Source organism: Choloepus didactylus, chromosome 19 (genome assembly GCF_015220235.1).
Source record: "Choloepus didactylus isolate mChoDid1 chromosome 19, mChoDid1.pri, whole genome shotgun sequence".
Taxonomy (NCBI): domain Eukaryota; kingdom Metazoa; phylum Chordata; class Mammalia; order Pilosa; family Megalonychidae; genus Choloepus; species Choloepus didactylus.
Window position 1 is genome coordinate 26802903 of NC_051325.1, and position 17638 is coordinate 26820540.

A 17638-nucleotide genomic window follows, 5' to 3' on the forward strand; every position below is an offset into this window, starting at 1 on the left:
AAATGGACCCCTAGAAGAAAAGACCATGAGTTGATTATAAACTGCCCCATTTTTGAAGGTAAGGAGGGTTTTCTTTTCTGCCATCTGTATGATCCAGATTGTCCGCATAGATAGAATTCCCGAGATAAACTGTCTACTTAGCACTGGGCTGGGTTCCTACAGAGAGAGGCTTAGTGAGAAGAATGCCATTCTGTGAATCCTCACCATGCATTTTAATTTGCTACAGACATATCCTAAAAGAGACCCTTCAGTCACTGAATCTCTATTAAATGTGGCAGAAAGAATACACTCTTTGTGTTAATAAAAATATGTGCCAGTCATTTTGTGTTAAGGACTATTTAGGTAATAAAAATGGTCTCATGCCACATAAGATTTGGCAAGCCTTCCTTGAATCATAAACCTTACATTTGTCAAGTTTTACATTCCTTGGGAAAACGATTACCTGCCTGATTATTATTGCATTCATTTTATATTAAATGTATGCATTATTTTTTTCAGGGTGCCAGAATGTGAAAGTCATCGACAAGACATTGGTGAGGAAAAATCCTTTGGCCGTTTCCAAGATCTGACAGTGCACAATATTTTTCCATCTGTATTATTTTTTTTTTCAGCGTGTATTACTTGACAAAGAGACACTGTGCAGAGGGTGACCACAGTCTGTAATTCCCCACTTCGATACAAAGGGTGTCGTTCTTCTCTGACCAAATAGCAATCTCTTTTAGTTCATTGCTTTTGACTTTTCAATGGGTGTCCTAGGAACCTTTTAGAAAGAAATGGACTTGCATCCTGGAAATATATTAACTGTTAAAAAGAAAACATTGAAAATGTGTTTAGACAACGTCATCCCCTGGCAGGCGAAAGTGCTGAGAAACAGAAGATATCCTTTGGTAAAATTGGAGGCAGCCAAAGTTAAGGTATAAAGATAATGGATGAGTAGAAAAATAGGGGAAGGAAACAAACAGACAAACAGACAAAGGCACTCAGTGTTCTTTTTTACTTTAATTGCTCTTTTTCACTTTAATTATTATTCTTCTTATTTGTGTGTGTGTGGTAATGAAGGTGTCAGGGATTGATTTTGGTGATGAATGTACAACTATGTAATGGTACTGTGAACAATTGAATGTATGATTTGTTTTCTATGACTGCATGGTATGTGAATATATCTCAATAAAATGAATATTAAAAAAAAAATAAAGATAATGACCTCACTGTTTATTAACCTGCATTGTGTTTAGATATCCTTACAAAAGTGGTTCTTAAATTGTAAGCTGGAGTCAAAATGTTGGAAATGCCTGAAGAAACAGGAGCTTTGAATTCACTACTGAGAAAGCAGCACTTGACAGCATTGGGATGAGTGGTTGTTATTTGTGATTTTGTAAATACCTTGTGATTTTTAATACCTGAGCCTATGCTATTTCTCTGAATGTAGATTTCCACTCACATCTTCAGTGTCGGAATATACCTGAATGTTTTATGATAGGATATTACTTCTTAATCAGAAATTAAGAACTAATTTCAAAAACAGATTATATTTGGTCCATTTGTAGCTATATGGACTTCAGCTGCTTTTATCTCTGCACCCTAATTATCTCCCTTTCTCCTCACAAACACCCCATTACTTCTCTAATTTCTCCTCTTCCCCTTTGCTTACTCTTTTGCTTCTTTCCCATTTATAGTCATGTGTAGGGCAGGCTACGTAATTTGTGGGGTCTAGACCAAAATGAAAATTTGAGGCTCCTTGTTCAAAAGACAAGAGAAAATCTTTTTCCTTCTGCAGTTTCTCTCTTGACCTGTCATGGTGTTATTATTTGCTATTTCATATCACATGCCCTCGGGCACAGGAGTAATCAGGTTGAGGGACTACACACAGGGCCAGGACAGACACTCCCAGGTCCCCGGAACCTTGCCCTGCAACTTGGTGCATAGAATGCATTTTCTCAACCCCGACCCTTTGTGGGCTCACACCCAGGCCCCTCCAGGGGTAAACGGTGCAGGGGCAGTGGGAGGGGAGCAAGCTGCAGAGAACCCATCCAGGGAAGGTGGGAACCACATATGAGCTGATGCTCCATGCCCCAAACACATCTTCCATTGTCCCATCGGACTTCGCTTACAAAAGAGATTCAAAGATAAAATTATTAAGAAATTCAAGATAGTGACAGCAGAGCATTAAATGTCAAGCCTGGGGCCCCCTTCTGCGTGTGGGGTCCTGTGAGGCTGCACAGATTGCATCCATGAAGCTTACAGGACTTCTAGATACATTCCCAATCAGGCAGTTGACAGAATGAAGGTGAACTTGTTAAGCAAAGTAATTTCTGAAGTAGATTTTTCACCATCTCTCTGTTGTTCAACTGCTTTGAGATATTGAATAAAACAAGTTAGACAATAACTCTCTTAAAATATGATGTTCATTGAACTCTCTTATTTTAGATGCTAGGACATTCCTAAATACAAACACAGATACCAACATAGATCTTTCTTTCTGAAATTTTATCTAAGTCTGATAAAGAAGAATCAATGTGATAAAAAGGAATAGTTACTCCATAATATTTTTCTCCCAATGCAAAGAGAGTACACTATTATCATATCATGTGTTGTTTTATGCCTTTTCAATCAATATTAATCAATTAATAGATATAAATGAATGCCTCCTTGATTCCCCAAAATGATTCATAAATGTCTTTGCTAATTGGCACAGAATGTTCATTTTGGCTGCATCAGGGTATGTGATTGAGTGGTGCCTTGGTATAACTTCCCCAGAAAATGGAGATCCACAAATCTGTTTTGTGTAGTAATTTTTTTTGCAATTTTTTGAAATTGGGGATGAGCAGTCTTAATTTGTGAATTTCTGAGCCATGCATACTTCCTTGAATGTAGACTTAATTTACTTTTTCAGAGTTGGAATATATCTGAATACTTTATGATATATATTACTTTCATAATCAGAGAGAAATAGTTATTTTTTAAAAATAAATTTTTGTAAGAGTGTCTCTGGTCCATTTGTAACAATACTAAAACCAAAACTATTTAATGGTTAAAACAGGGATGAGGTGTATGGGTTGCACATCTCTTTCTGGGCATTTTGTTACTTGAACTGGATAGGAGTTCTTTGAGAAAACCAACTGACTTTCCTGCTCCTGAAATTTTTTTAAAATATTGGGGGTGAAGTGGGGAATGGGTGGTTTAATACATGCCAAGTCTGCTTTTCTTGTGTGTTATTTAATGTCCATAGTGCTGGAGAGCAAGGATTATCAAACACAATGGTGCATCAGAATCTCTTGGAGGGCTTGTTGAAACACAGATTCCTGGGTGCCACCCCCATAGATTCCACCTCAAAGATAGAACGGAGAATATGCATTTCTAACATTCCCAGATAATGCTGGTCTGGGCACCACTCTTTGAGAACCACTGGTCTAGTCTAGAACAAGGAGTATCAAGTCATTTTTGCTAAGGAGATACTGGAATGAGGCATCAGTTGGGTATGGGTTATAGGTAGATGCCTTTCCCCACAAGGTCAGCTGCTCTTTCTCACCAACTGATTTTTTTAAATTAAATTCAGTTTTATTGAGATCTATTCACATACCACACAATCATCCATGGTGTACAATCAACTGTTCACAGTACCATCATACATTCATCACCCTAAACTATTTTTGAACATTTTCCTTACACCAGAAACAATCAGAATAAGAATAAAAAATAAAAGTAAAAAAGAACACCTAAATCATCCCCCCCTCCCAATCCCACCCTATTTTTCATTTAGTTTTTGTCCCCATTTTTCTACTCATCCAGCCATACACTGGATAAAGGGAGTGTGATCCACAAGGCTTTCACAATCACACTGTCACCCCTTGTAGGCTACATTGTTATACAATCGTCTTCAAGAGTCAAGGCTACTGGGTTGGAGTTTGATAGTTTCAGTTATTTACTTCTAGCTATTCCAATCATTAAAATCTAAAAAGTGTTATCTATATAGTGCGCAAGAATGTCCACCAGAGTGACCTCTCGACTCCATTTGTAATCTCTCAGCCACTGAAACTTTATTTCATTTTCACCAACTGATTTTTTTAAAAAATTATTTCTTATTGAGGAATAAAATGCACATAGCAAAGTATGAAAAGTGCTAAAATCTTAGGTGTACAGTTGGATAAATTTTACATATATGCCCATGTGACCACCTCCCAGATCAAGATCTAGAACATGTCCATCGTCCCCAAAAGAAATCCCTTCACCAGAAATAAACCAATTCTCACAACTAGCACCATGGATTAACTTTTATCCAACCTTGAATTTCATAAAAATGGAATCATACACTATGTACTTTTTTTTTTAATCATCATTTTATTGAGATATATTCACATACCACGCAGTCATACAAAACAAATTGTACTTTCGATTGTTTACAGTACCATTACATAGTTGTACATTCATCACCTAAATCAATCCCTGACACCTTCATTAGCACACACACAAAAATAACAAGAATAATAATTAGAGTGAAAAAGAGCAATTGAAGTAAAAAAGAACACTGGGTACCTTTGTCTGTTTGTTTCCTTCCCCTACTTTTCTACACGTCCATCCATAAACTAGACAAAGTGGAGTTTGGTCCTTATGGCTTTCCCAATCCCATTGTCACCCCTCATAAGCTACATTTTTATACAACTGTCTTCGAGATTCATGGGTTCTGGGTTGTAGTTTGATAGTTTCAGGTATCCACCACCAGCTACCCCAATTCTTTAGAACCTAAAAAGGGTTGTCTAAAGTGTGCGTAAGAGTGCCCACCAGAGTGATCTCTCGGCTCATTTAGGAATCTCTCTGCCACTGAAGCTTATTTCATTTCCTTTCACATCCCCCTTTTGGTCAAGAAGATGTTCTCCGTCCCACGATGCCGGGTCTACATTCCTTCCCGGGAGTCATATTCCACGTTGCCAGGGAGATTCACTCCCCTGGGTGTCTGATCCCACGTAGGGGGGAGGGCAGTGATTTCACCTTTCAAGTTGGCTTAGCCAGAGAGAGAGGGCCACATCTGAGCAACAAAGAGGCATTCAGGAGGAGACTCTTAGGCACAAATATAGGGAGGCCTAGCCTCTCCTTTGCAGCAACCGTCTTCCCAAGGGTAAAACTTATGGTAGAGGGCTCAACCCATTGAACCACCAGTCCCCTATGTCTGTGGTCATGTTAGCAACCATGGAGGTGGGGTAGGCAAATACCCCTGCATTCTCCACAGGCTCCTCAAGGGGGCACTACATCTTTTTTTTTTTTCCTTGTTTTTCTTTCTTTTTTTTTTTTTTAACTTTCCCTTCTTTTTTAAATCAACTGTATGAAAAAAAAAGTTAAAAAGAAAACAAACATACAATAAAAGAACATTTCAAAGAGACCATAACAAGGGGGTAAGAAAAAGACAACTAACCTATGATAACTGCTTAACTTCCAACATGTTCCTACTTTACCCCAAGAAAGTTACCTAATATAGCAACATTTCTGTGAACTTGTTCCTACTATATCCATCAGAAATTAACAGACCATAGTCATTTCTGGGCATCCCCAGAACGTTAGCTTATCTGTTCTTCTTGGATTATTGTTCCTCCTTCCTTAATTGCTCTCTATTGCTAGTTCCCCTACATTCTACATTATAAACCATTTGTTTTACATTTTTCAAAGTTCACATTAGTGGTAGCATATAATATTTCTCTTTTTGTGCCTGGCTTATTTCGCTCAGTATTATGTCTTCAAGGTTCATCCATGTTGTCATATGTTTCACGAGATCGTTCCTTCTTACTGCCGCGTAGTATTCCATCGTGTGTATATACCACATTTTATTTATCCACTCATCTGTTGAAGGACATTTGGGTTGTTTCCATCTCTTGGCAATTGTGAATAATGCTGCTATGAACATTGGCGTGCAGATATCTGTTCGTGTCACTGCTTTCCGATCTTCCGGGTATATACCGAGAAGTGCAATCGCTGGATCGAATGGTAGCTCTGTATCTAGTTTTCTAAGGAACTGCCAGACTGACTTCCAGAGTGGCTGAACCATTATACAGTCCCACCAACAATGAATAAGAGTTCCAATTTCTCCACATCCCCTCCAGCATTTGTAGTTTCCTGTTTGTTTAATGGCAGCCATTCTAACCGGTGTTAGATGGTATCTCATTGTGGTCTTAATTTGCATCTCTCTAATAGCTAGTGAAGCTGAACATTTTTTCATGTGTTTCTTGGCCATTTGTATTTCCTCTTCAGAGAACTGTCTTTTCATATCTTTTGCCCATTTTATAATTGGGCTGTCTGTACTATTGTCATTGAGTTGTAGGATTTCTTTATATATGCAAGATATCAGTCTTTTGTTAGATACATGGTTTCCAAAAATTTTTTCCCATTGAGTTGGCTGCCTCTTTACCTTTTTGAGAAATTCCTTTGAGGTGCAGAAACTTCTAAGCTTGAGGAGTTCCCATTTATCTATTTTCTCTTTTGTTGCTTGTGCTTTGGGTGTAAAGTCTAGGAAGTGGCCGCCTAATACAAGGTCTTGAAGATGTTTTCCTACATTATCTTCTAGGAGTTTTATGGTACTTTCTTTTATATTGAGATCTTTGGTCCATTTTGAGTTAATTTTTGTGTAGGGGGTGAGGTAGGGGTCCTCTTTCATTCTTTTGGATATGGATATCCAACTCTCCCAGCCCCATTTGTTGAAAAGACCTTTATGGCTCAGTTCAGTGACTTTGGGGGCCTTATCAAAGATCAGTCGGCCATAGATCTGAGGGTCTGTCTCCGAATTCTCAATTCGATTCCATTGATCTATATGTCTATCTTTGTGCCAGTACCATGCTGTTTTGGCAACTGTGGCTTTATAATAAGCTTCAAAGTCAGGGAGTGTAAGTCCTCCCACTTCGTTTTTCTTTTTTAGAGTGTCTTTAGCAATTCAAGGCATCTTCCCTTTCCAAATAAATTTGATAACTAGCTTTTCCAAGTCTGCAAAGTAGGTTGTTGGAATTTTGATTGGGATTGCATTGAATCTGTAGATGAGTTTGGGTAGAATTGACATCTTAATGACATTTAGCCTTCCTATCCATGAACATGGAATATTTTTCCATCTTTGAAGGTCCCCTTCTATTTCTTTTAGTAGAGTTATGTAGTTTTCTTTGTATAGGTCTTTTACATCTTTGGTTAAGTTTATTCCTAGGTACTTGATTTTTTTAGTTGCTATTGAAAATGGTATCTTTTTCTTGAGTGTCTCTTCAGTTTGTTCATTTCTAGCATATAGAAACATTACTGACTTATGTGCATTAATCTTGTATCCCGCTACTTTGCTAAATTTGTTTATTAGCTCTAGTAGGTGTATCGTCGATTTCTCAGGGTTTTCTAGATATAAGATCATATCATCTGCAAACAATGACAGTTTTACTTCTTCTTTTCCAATTTGGATGCCTTTTATTTCTTTGTCTTGCCGGATTGCCCTGGCTAGCACTTCCAGCACAATGTTGAATAACAGTGGTGACAGCGGGCATCCTTGTCTTGTTCCTGATCTTAGAGGGAAGGCTTTCAGCCTCTCACCATTGAGTACTATGCTGGCTGTGGGTTTTTCATATATGCTCTTTATCATGTTGAGGAAGTTTCCTTCAATTCCTACCTTTTGAAGTGTTTTTATCAAAAAGGGATGTTGGATTTTGTCAAATGCTTTTTCAGCATCTATTGAGATGATCAATTGATTTTTCCCTTTCGAGTTTTTAATGTGTTGTAATACATTGATTGTTTTTCTTATGTTGAACCATCCTTGCATGCCTGGAATGAACCCCACTTGGTCATGGTGTATGATTTTTTTAATGTGTCTTTGGATTCGATTTGCAAGTATTTTGTTGAGGATTTTTGCATCTATATTCATTAGGGAGATTGGCCGGTAGTTTTCCTTTTTTGTAGCATCTTTGCCTGGTTTTGGTATTAGATTGATGTTAGCTTCATAAAATGAGTTAGGTAGTGTTCCATTTTTTTCAATGTTTTGAAAGAGTTTGAGTAAGATTGGTGTCAGTTCTTTCTGGAAAGTTTGGTAGAATTCCCCTGTGAAGCCATCTGGCCCTGGGGATTTATTTGTGGGAAGATTTTTGATGACTGATTGGATTTCTTTGCTTGTGATGGGTTGGTTGAGGTCTTCTATTTCTTCTCTGGTCAGTCTAGGTTGTTCATATGTTTCCAGGAAATTGTCCATTTCTTCTACATTATCCAGTTTGTTGCCATACAGTTGTTCATAATATCCTCTTATAATTTTTTTAATTTCTTCAGGATCTGCAGTTATGTCACCTTTTTCATTCATTATTTTGTTTATATGGGTCTTCTCTCTTTTTGATTTTGTCAGTCTAGCTAGGGGCTTGTCAATCTTGTTGATCTTCTCAAAGAACCAACTTTTGGTGATATTTATCCTCTCTATTGTTTTTTTGTTCTCTATGTCATTTATTTCTGCTTTAATCCTTGTTATTTCTTTTCTTCTACTTGGTTTAGGATTGGTTTGCTGTTCATTTTCTGGCTTCTTCAGTTGATCCATTAGTTCTTTGATTTTGGCTCTTTCTTCCTTTTTAATATATGCGTTTAGTGCTATAAATTTCCCCCTTAGCACTGCTTTTGCTGCATCCCATAGGTTTTGGTATGTTGTGTTCTCATTTTCATTCGTCTCTATATATTTAGCAATTTCTCTTGCTATTTCTTCTTTAACCCACTGATTGTTTAGGAGTGTGTTGTTTAACCTCCAGGTATTTGTGAATTTTATAAGTCTCTGATGGTTATTGACTTCTAATTGTATTCCATTGTGGTCAGAGAATGTGCTTGGAATAATTTCAATCTTTTTAAATTTATTGAGGCTTGTTTTATGTCCCAGCATATGATCTATTCTGGAGAAAGTTCCGTGAGCACTAGAAAAGTATGTGTATCCTGGTGATTTGGGATGTAATGTCCTGTATATGTCTGTTAAATCTAATTCATTTATCAGATTGTTTAGGTTTTCAATTTCCTTATTGGTCTTCTGTCTGGTTGATCTATCTATAGGAGAGAGTGATGTGTTGAAGTCTCCCACAATTATTGTGGAAACATCAATTGCTTCCTTTAGTTTTTCCAGTGTTTCTCTCATGTATTTTGTGGCACCTTGATTGGGTGCATAGACATTTACGATTGTTATTTCTTCTTGCTGAATTGCCTCTTTTATTAGTATGTAGTGGCCGCCTTTGTCTCTCAAAACATCCCTGCATTTGAAGTCTATTTTATCTGAGATTAATATTGCTACACCTGCTTTCTTTTGGCTGTGGCTTGCATGAAATATTTTTTTCCATCCTTTCACTTTCAGTTTCTTTGTGTCCCTGTGTCTAAGATGAGTCTCTTGTATGCAACATATTGATGGTTCATTTTTTTTGATCCATTCTGCGAATCTATATCTTTTAATTGGGGAGTTTAATCCATTTACATTCAACGTTAAAACCGTGAAGGCATTTCTTGAATCGGCCATCTTATCCTTTGGTTTATGTTTGCCATGTTTTTCCCCTCTCTCTATTAATATCCTTTATTGTACCCATACCGAATCTCTTTAGTACTGAACCTTTCTCCAAGTCTCTCTGTCCTGTCTTTGTTTCTCTGTCTGTAGGGCTCCCTTTAGTATCTCCAGTAGGGCAGGTCTCTTGTTAGCAAATTCTCTCAGCATTTGTTTGTCTGTGAAAAATTTAAGCTCTCCCTCAAATTTGAAGGAGAGCTTTGCTGGATAAAGTATTCTTGGCTGGAAATTTTTCTCACTCAGAATTTTAAGTATATCGTGCCACTGCCTTCTTGCCTCCATGGTGGCTGCTGAGTAGTCACTACTTAGTCTTATGCTGTTTCCTTTGTATGTGGTGAATTGCTTTTCTCTTGCTGCTTTCAGAACTTGCTCCTTCTCTTCTGTGTTTGACAGTGTGATCAGTATATGTCTCGGAGTGGGTTTATTTGGATTTATTCTATTTGGAGTTCGCTGAGCATTTATGATTTGTGTATTTATGTTGTTTTGAAGATTTGGGAAGTTTTCCCCAACAATTTCTTTGAATACTCTTCCTAGACCTTTACCCTTTTCTTCCCCTTCTGGGACACCAATGAGTCTTATATTTGGACGTTTCATATTATCTATCATATCCCTGAGGTCCATTTCGATTTTTTCAATTTTTTTCCCCATTCTTTCTTTTATGCTTTCACTTTCCATTCTGTCATCTTCAAGGTCACTGATTCATTGTTCAACTTCCTCTAGTCTTGTACTATGAGTGTCCAGAATCTTTTTAATTTGGTCAACAGTTTCTTTAATTTCCATAAGATCATCCATTTTTTTATTTAGTCTTGCAATGTCTTCTTTATGCTCTTCTAGAGTCTTCTTGATTTCCTTCATATCCCGTACTATAGTCTCATTGTTCATCTTTAGTTCTTTGAGTAGCTGCTCTAGGTGCTGTGTCTCTTCTGGTCTTTTGATTTGGGTGCTTGGGCTTGGGTTATCCATATCGTCTGGTTTTTTCATATGCTTTATAATTTTCTGTTGTTTTTGGCCTCGTGGCATTTGCTGAACTTGATAGGGTTCTTTTAGGGTTTGTAGACCTATTGAAGTCCTTATCTCTAATTTGTCAGATCTACAGCTTCGTGGAGTACACTTTCTCTAACTAACCAGCAGGTGGCGTCCACGAGCCACCTGTTCTCCACAAGCCAGTTCTCCCCTGCTTAGCCTTTTTTTTGGTGAGTGGGGGAGTGAGTCTTGTGGGGCCCAATTGGTGTACCAAGCTTGTGTGTGTAGTTGGTGTTGCCTGCCCTGTATGTGGGGCGTGTTTCTGGGCAGTCGGGGAGGGGGGGTGGCCCTAACAATCAAATCTCCCTGATGATCCTAGAGTTTTAAAGCTGCTGCAATAGTCTAATCCTTCAGTTCAGTCCTGCCACAGTTTGTCTCTGCCACTGACCCACAAGTCTTTGGTATTGGCGTATGGCTCCTGAGACTTGCAAGTGGGCCCCTCTTCCAGGCCGTGCACCCCGGGTCCTCTGTTGAGGGATGACTGTGCTATGTCACAGATGAGTGCCGTCCCCCCAGGGCAGTTGTGGGCTGCTGGGCTGTGTAGGGAGGCTCCCAGTCTGCTCAAATGATGGCTGAATGGGGCTTTGTTAATTCACACTGCTCCACCTTCCCAGCTCTGGGACAATCAGCTGAGGTTTCAGGGAAGGCTAATGTCCACGCCCAGTTTTGTGGTGTGTGCCTGTTATTTGAAGCACTTCCGTCACACTGGGTTGTCTGGGGCAGCTCTGGGCTATGGGGCTGGCGATGGGCAGGAGTGTTTCCTGTCCACCAGGATGGTGGCTGTGAGCGGACACCCCCGTTTTCTTGGGAAGTTGTGGTGTTTAGTGAATTTTCTCAGCCACTGAATTATTGCCTTTTGTCTCAGAGCTGTCTTAGTTCTGCTCTTGACTTGACGTGCCCAAATTGCAATTCTTTGAAGCTTTCTGTATTGGGCTTCTTAGAGTAATTGTTTTAGAAAAAGAAAAAAGGATTAAAAACAAACAAACAAACAAAAAGACCCTCCTCAGAGATCTAATGGGTTATTGAAATGCTAAGAGAGAAAGCAACCAGGGCCATTAAGGAAAGGTCCACAGGGCAGAGAGATCAGCTTTGCTTCGGGATTTGCATATGCGCCTCAAGGCCTGAGCTCCGCCCTTCCCCTTTCTGTGTTCACCAGAACTCCAAAAATCCTCTGCTTTTATTTTGGAGTTTTTCGTGTTATTTTTTTTTTTCTATGCCTGTCTCCTCTCTGCTGGGCTGGCAGCTCTCAGATTCTCTGGTGTCTGGTCTCAGTCTATCTATGGTTGGAGTTTGAATCAGTAGAATGAGTTTCCGAGAAGGGCTGCCACTGCAGTTCTCCCTTCTCCTTCCCGGAGCTGGCAGCCCCTCCTCCCAGGGGACTGAGCCTGGCAGGGAGGGGCGTGGGTCCCCTGGCCGCAAAAACTTACAGATTTCGCTGATCTCAGCAGTTCGACATTTTCATGAGTGTTGTATGAAGTATGCCCAAAGACAGATTGCTCTGTGGTGTCCAGTCCACGCAGTTCCTGGCTTTTTACCTACTTTCCTGGAGGAGTAACTAAAACTTACAGCTCACCAGTCTGCCATCTTCAGAAGAGTCACTATGTACTTTTGTGTTTTACTTCTGCTGAACATATGTGATATTCCTTTATGTTCTTGTGGATACCAGTAGTTTGTTCTGTCCTTTCCTCTGTAGTAATCCACTGTAAGAATATGGCATAATTTATCTATCTGTCCTTCATTATTAGAGGTTTGAGTTCTTACCTGTTTTTCTGTTGGAAACTTATACCAACTGATTTTTGTAAAAATGCAAATTAACTGTTCCTATAAGAATTTTCAAGAAAAGCTAGAAATCTATATTTTCATGTAAAGATTTGAAATATTGACAAATATTTAACATTTTTGAACACTGAATAGGTCATGTTAAACATAGTATGGCCCATGTTTGGCCCGTGAGCCACCAGTTCTCAACCCTAGCAAGCTTCTTGTCCTCACTGGTATTTCCCCCGTGGCTAAAATCCCTCTTAGGCCAGCCCTACAGTGCTGGTGCCAGTCGACAGAAATTGCTAGAATCTCTTTTGTTTAAGTTTGATTATACTCCAATACCTGGAAGAATGTGGGCGTGAAATAACTTCCTTCCCTCCACCAGGTGTTGAGAGCCCAGGTTCCCAGACTTGTACGAATGAATTGAATGGTATTGGTGCTTCTTAGCATGCACTTTGCAAGCTACATTTGTGTCCTTGCCATGCTATTCACTTACTTGTTTATTTTCCCCAAACATTGGCATTTGTGAAACAGCTTTAGAAGGCTGTGGTGGATTAGAATCGCATGAGAGGAAGTTGTGGCTTGTTCTCAACAGGGAGAAAAGACTTTTCTCTTCATTGTAAAATTCATAATTTATTTACTGTCTGATGGACTGTGTTACATGTCAGTTGCATAGCAACAAAATAAAGTTTGTCTGTTTAAGAAAGTCTGAATGTTTCTCATGATGTAAAGACAGAGGAAGCTTTCTGGACTTACAGTTGCTGCAGTGTCACCTACCAATTACAGAACAACATCAGGATGAGAGTTTATTTTAGATAATATAAATGTTAACTCAAATGATAGAAGGTTATTATTGTGTGTTTAAGTGATGGGTAATCTTATCTGTGTTTTAAAAGATGCAATTTCCTGTCCTTATCCAAATCTAACTTGAGCAATGGATATCTTCTTTCTTCCTTAATATGGTTGCTTATAGTTAGTTGGGAGAAATAAGAAAAGCTAATTTTTATCTAGTTATCTGACAAATTTCTGAACTTAGATAATAAGCAGAGGTTTAACTGAAAACTTTCCAGGCTCTTCTAAAAACCAAGAATTGTGTTACCCTGAATGATGCCAAAACAAGGGCTGGAATTCACTTAGTAATAACTTTGATTTTGCTTGCTCGTTCAATTCAGCATCATTGGGGATAAGACTATGGCTTGGTTTCCTACCTGTAGTCTCTGGTTAAATCATCTCTCTTTAAAGCTGATTTGTTTTCCATTGCTGTAAGACACCTGGGTCTGTTTCTAACAGTGGAATCTTCTTATTGACAGAGTTGCTTATGGTAAGATTCTTTACTTTGTATATTAGTTAGAGCTTCATTAATAACGTCACTAAATGAGGGCTGAGGCCAACTCAACTGGAAGTGCTGTATTATGATCATGAAGATCTGAGTAACTAGCCTTTGGATCATTGCTTAACCTTGAGACCCTCAGATCCTGGGCTGTGAGATGAGGACAATGGCATCTGCTGCTCACTGTGCTGTGGGCATGACATGGGAAAAATATGTGAGAATTGTTCTGAATTGTAAATCAACACTACAATAGTCATCATTCAAAGGAAAATCTTGTTAACAATAATTATTATCAAAGGAAAGAATATAACAACTCCAATATATAATTTATTTTATAGTGTTTATTTAGCTAGAATAACATTTTTTTTTGTAAAAATGGTTAAAGAATTCAAACAATTCAACAAAGTAAAAAAATTACCACCCATTTCACCACCCAGGAATAATTATTATTTATATTAGGTAAATATCATTTCAGGAATTCCATATAATAAAGGACAAACTAGAGAGATAGAAATGGTTTTACTAAAGGATCATACAACAAATGCCACATTTAAATAAAATATTCAATTTAATTTTACCTGGCATTATTAGAAGATACAATGAAACCTGAAGGAATTCTTAAAATTAAGATAAATACTCCTTTTCAAAAAGAAGTATTATAGCCTAAAGTACTTGTTCAATTTATTTTAAAAATATTAAAAACTTTAAGAAGTTGGAGTAATCTTGGTTATATGGTACATACATATTTCAGCTTGAGATAGTATCGCTTGACTCACAGCAATTAAAAAAATGAAATTAGCATCTTATGCCTATTCTCCCTTTTTCTTCTTTTTTCTCCCAATTTTACTGCATGATCATTATATATCGTCAAGGTATTAAGCATTCCATTCTATAACAATAATTCCCCCAATTGTTTAATCTTAGTTTTCAGTTACATGGATCCAGTACTTACTATAAACTTCATAGTTCTCCTTCTCTGGTTCTTAACTTTGATTCACCTCTTAGTTCCCTAGATTTCAGTGGCAAATTGTATTTTCAAGGATAGCTGTATCCCTTGAGTTTGTGCACATTTAAGAAGCTGCTTGTTGCTTTTATATCTGAATGACACCTTGGAAAAGTATAATGTTTTTGGTTTATACTTTCTTTTCCTAAGTATGTTGTAGACATTTTGGATTGCTATCTGGCATTGAATTTGATGTTCAGAAATCCAAGACCAGCCTGTTTTCCCACCTCTTGATGTTGACTTCTCTCCTGCCCTCAACCTGATGTCTGAAAGATTATTTCTTTATCTTTGAATTTCAATAACTTTAGCTGAGGTAAGGCTAAATATTACATGACATAATGTTTGAAAACATAACTGTGCCTAGCACATTGTGTTTTACTTTTAATTTGAATATACAAGAATCAACCTAACTAGCATATGTATTGTATCTATTAGTAGCATATATTTTTACGTCGTTGTCCTCTATGTGGCTGTGCTAGCTTTACCAATAATGTAGATGATGGTTATTATAAATTGTTCTGGAGTTTTCCCACTGAAACACACCTCTCATATAATGATTCCTGTTACCCAGACCAGGCTGCTCCATGACAGCTCTGAGATGACAACAATGTTGTAGATCTGTGCTGCTCAAAATGGGGGCCATTAGCTACATGTGGCTGTTGAGCACTTGAAATGTGCATACTGTGACCAAGGAATGGATGTTTGCTTTATTTCAATTAATTTAAATAAATAATAGATTAATTTAAATCTAAGTAGTCACATGATGCTACTGGCTACCATATTGGATAGCACAGATCAAGATGTTCTGAACAACCTTAGATATTAAAGCAGCTGAATCTAGTAGGCTCAAGCCTAGTGTAAGTTGACCAACCATGCTACACGGTTATCCTGAGCAAGTCACATTAACTGCCTTTGATCTAGGTCTCCTATTTGAAAAATAAAATATATAGTAGCTCTTACCTCAATTTGTTCCTCACTATTGCACCTCAATTGCAATAATAAATGAAATAAAAAATTTAAGTTTTTCTGTAGAGTAGGCATATCAGTTGCAATGATAAATATGTGTGTGTGTACATATATATGTATATATATACACATATAATATTTTACAGTTATTTGGGATGCAAATACCATAGTGACATAAAGTAGAATTTTTTTCTTACTAATTCTTTCAGTTATGGTTTGTGGGGAACACCCAAAAATATTATCCAAGGTCTCTAGTTCATGGCCCAGTCCAGCCATTGAGTGGACACATTGTCTTGAGTGAATGATCTTGAATATTAGATTTTATCCTTTAAGTGGGATAGTAATATCACTAATCAATAGGATGAAACAATGAGCAGTGATGTGCTTTCAAATGGTAAGGAATGATGTATGAGCAAGCTAGTACAAAAATAATAGTGTTAAGAATATACAGCATGTAGTACCATAACTGGCATCTTGGAAATCTGAAAAAAATGGCAATGTTTATTAGAGTGACATTGTCAAATATGTCCAGTAGAGTGGATGAAACACTGTATCCTAAATAGCACCTGACAAAAAGAAGGAGGCTTTCTCTTAGGAACCTTGGCATCTCCTTTATCCAGAGCATAAGCTTTTTACCATATAAACAAGTAGCATTGCCCAAGTCACGAACACATTTTTGGTTCTGATTTTCTTTTATTTGTTGATGCCATGTTATCTGGTTTTAATATCAGTGAGCAAACAGATCAGATTTTTTTGACAACTTATGAATAATAGTAAACAAGAGCTTTGCCCTCCCTAGTCAAAAACTTGGTTCTGATTTTCCTTTGTTAGCTGATTTCATAACTGTGTTGTCTAGTTTTAATATTAATGAGCAATATCTTTCAGATTTTTGGAGAATTTCTGAATCATGGTAATTTAATAAGATATGTGTCATGATGTGAACATCTCTGTTTGAAGCAGTGATCTTTTTTTTCTTAAATGCACTTAAAATACTCAGGAAGAAGTTATTTTTAAAAATTCTTCAATCATCTAACTGATTGAAGTTAACATTCACTATTTTTAACACTCCCAAACACATGCATATCTATGACTGAAAAAAATGCATCTCAACAGAAAACATTTGAACAGGTATTAGTAAACTGTGAATCTATTAGAAATATTTAATTTATGAAACTATTAAATATTCATGATTATGGGCAGTGTAGTGCATATGAAAGCCAGAATCCAGAAATTTGAGAAGGGAACCATTGAATCCTCTAGTGCTTTTGTCTACACAACTGCACAAACAATTTGCCTACTTTCCACTGTGTTGACCAAATGTTTTGTTGTCACATAAACACAATCTAAATGAAATCCACAGATTTCTCCCAAACCTTATTTTAGCAAAACGTTTCTTGGCTACTCTTAGGCTGGGTCTGTTAACAATTTATCCAGAATCATTTGATTAGATTTCCACTCTTTTGCCATCTCTTGTCCATCCTTTATTGGGCAGGCAAATGATGGAGAAAATGATGCAAGTGCAGGCAAGTAAACATAGAAAGAAAGATCCCTGGAAAGCAAGATACTCGCCACAGTTGTTGGACCTTTCTTAGAAAGGGGGAGGACTAGAGAGTGTGGGGAGGGACCAGTGCCTCCAATGCCTCTTCACTGGAAATGCCTGTTCCATAGGTTCAGGCATGAGGATCTCTTCCCCCTCTACTAAATGATCTCTCTGCTAATGCTCCTACTTCCAAACTGGCAAACTCCTGACCTTTCTGACTTTTGACTCTTGGTCAAGAATACAGCATAAATCAGGTTTTGTCACTAGTCAAAGCTAATATGAGCCAATATCACTTCCCAGTCTAGATTCATTTATATTTTTGCTTCCATCAAACTAAGGGTTGGGAATAAAATCTGGAAGTAAAGGACTGTTCCTGTTTGCTAAAGCTGCTGAAATGCAATACACCAGAAATGGATTGACTTTTACAGTGCAGGTTTATGAGTTCATAAATTTACAATTGTAAGGCCATGAAAATGTCCCACTTAAGGCATCAAC

The 17638-nt window shown here is 37.7% G+C and overlaps 1 protein-coding gene across 1 annotated transcript in view; it reads left to right on the plus strand.

Annotated features, from left to right (window-relative positions):
• Positions 1-1050, plus strand: part of HAO1 (hydroxyacid oxidase 1) — a 64825-nt gene extending 63775 nt beyond the window's left edge. Inside the window, exon 8 of the mRNA XM_037810877.1 lies at positions 499-1050. Coding sequence (XP_037666805.1) covers positions 499-569 — 71 coding nt within the window. The 3' untranslated portion in view covers positions 570-1050. The remainder of the gene's footprint in view (positions 1-498) is intronic.
• The last annotated feature ends 16588 nt before the right edge of the window (positions 1051-17638 follow it).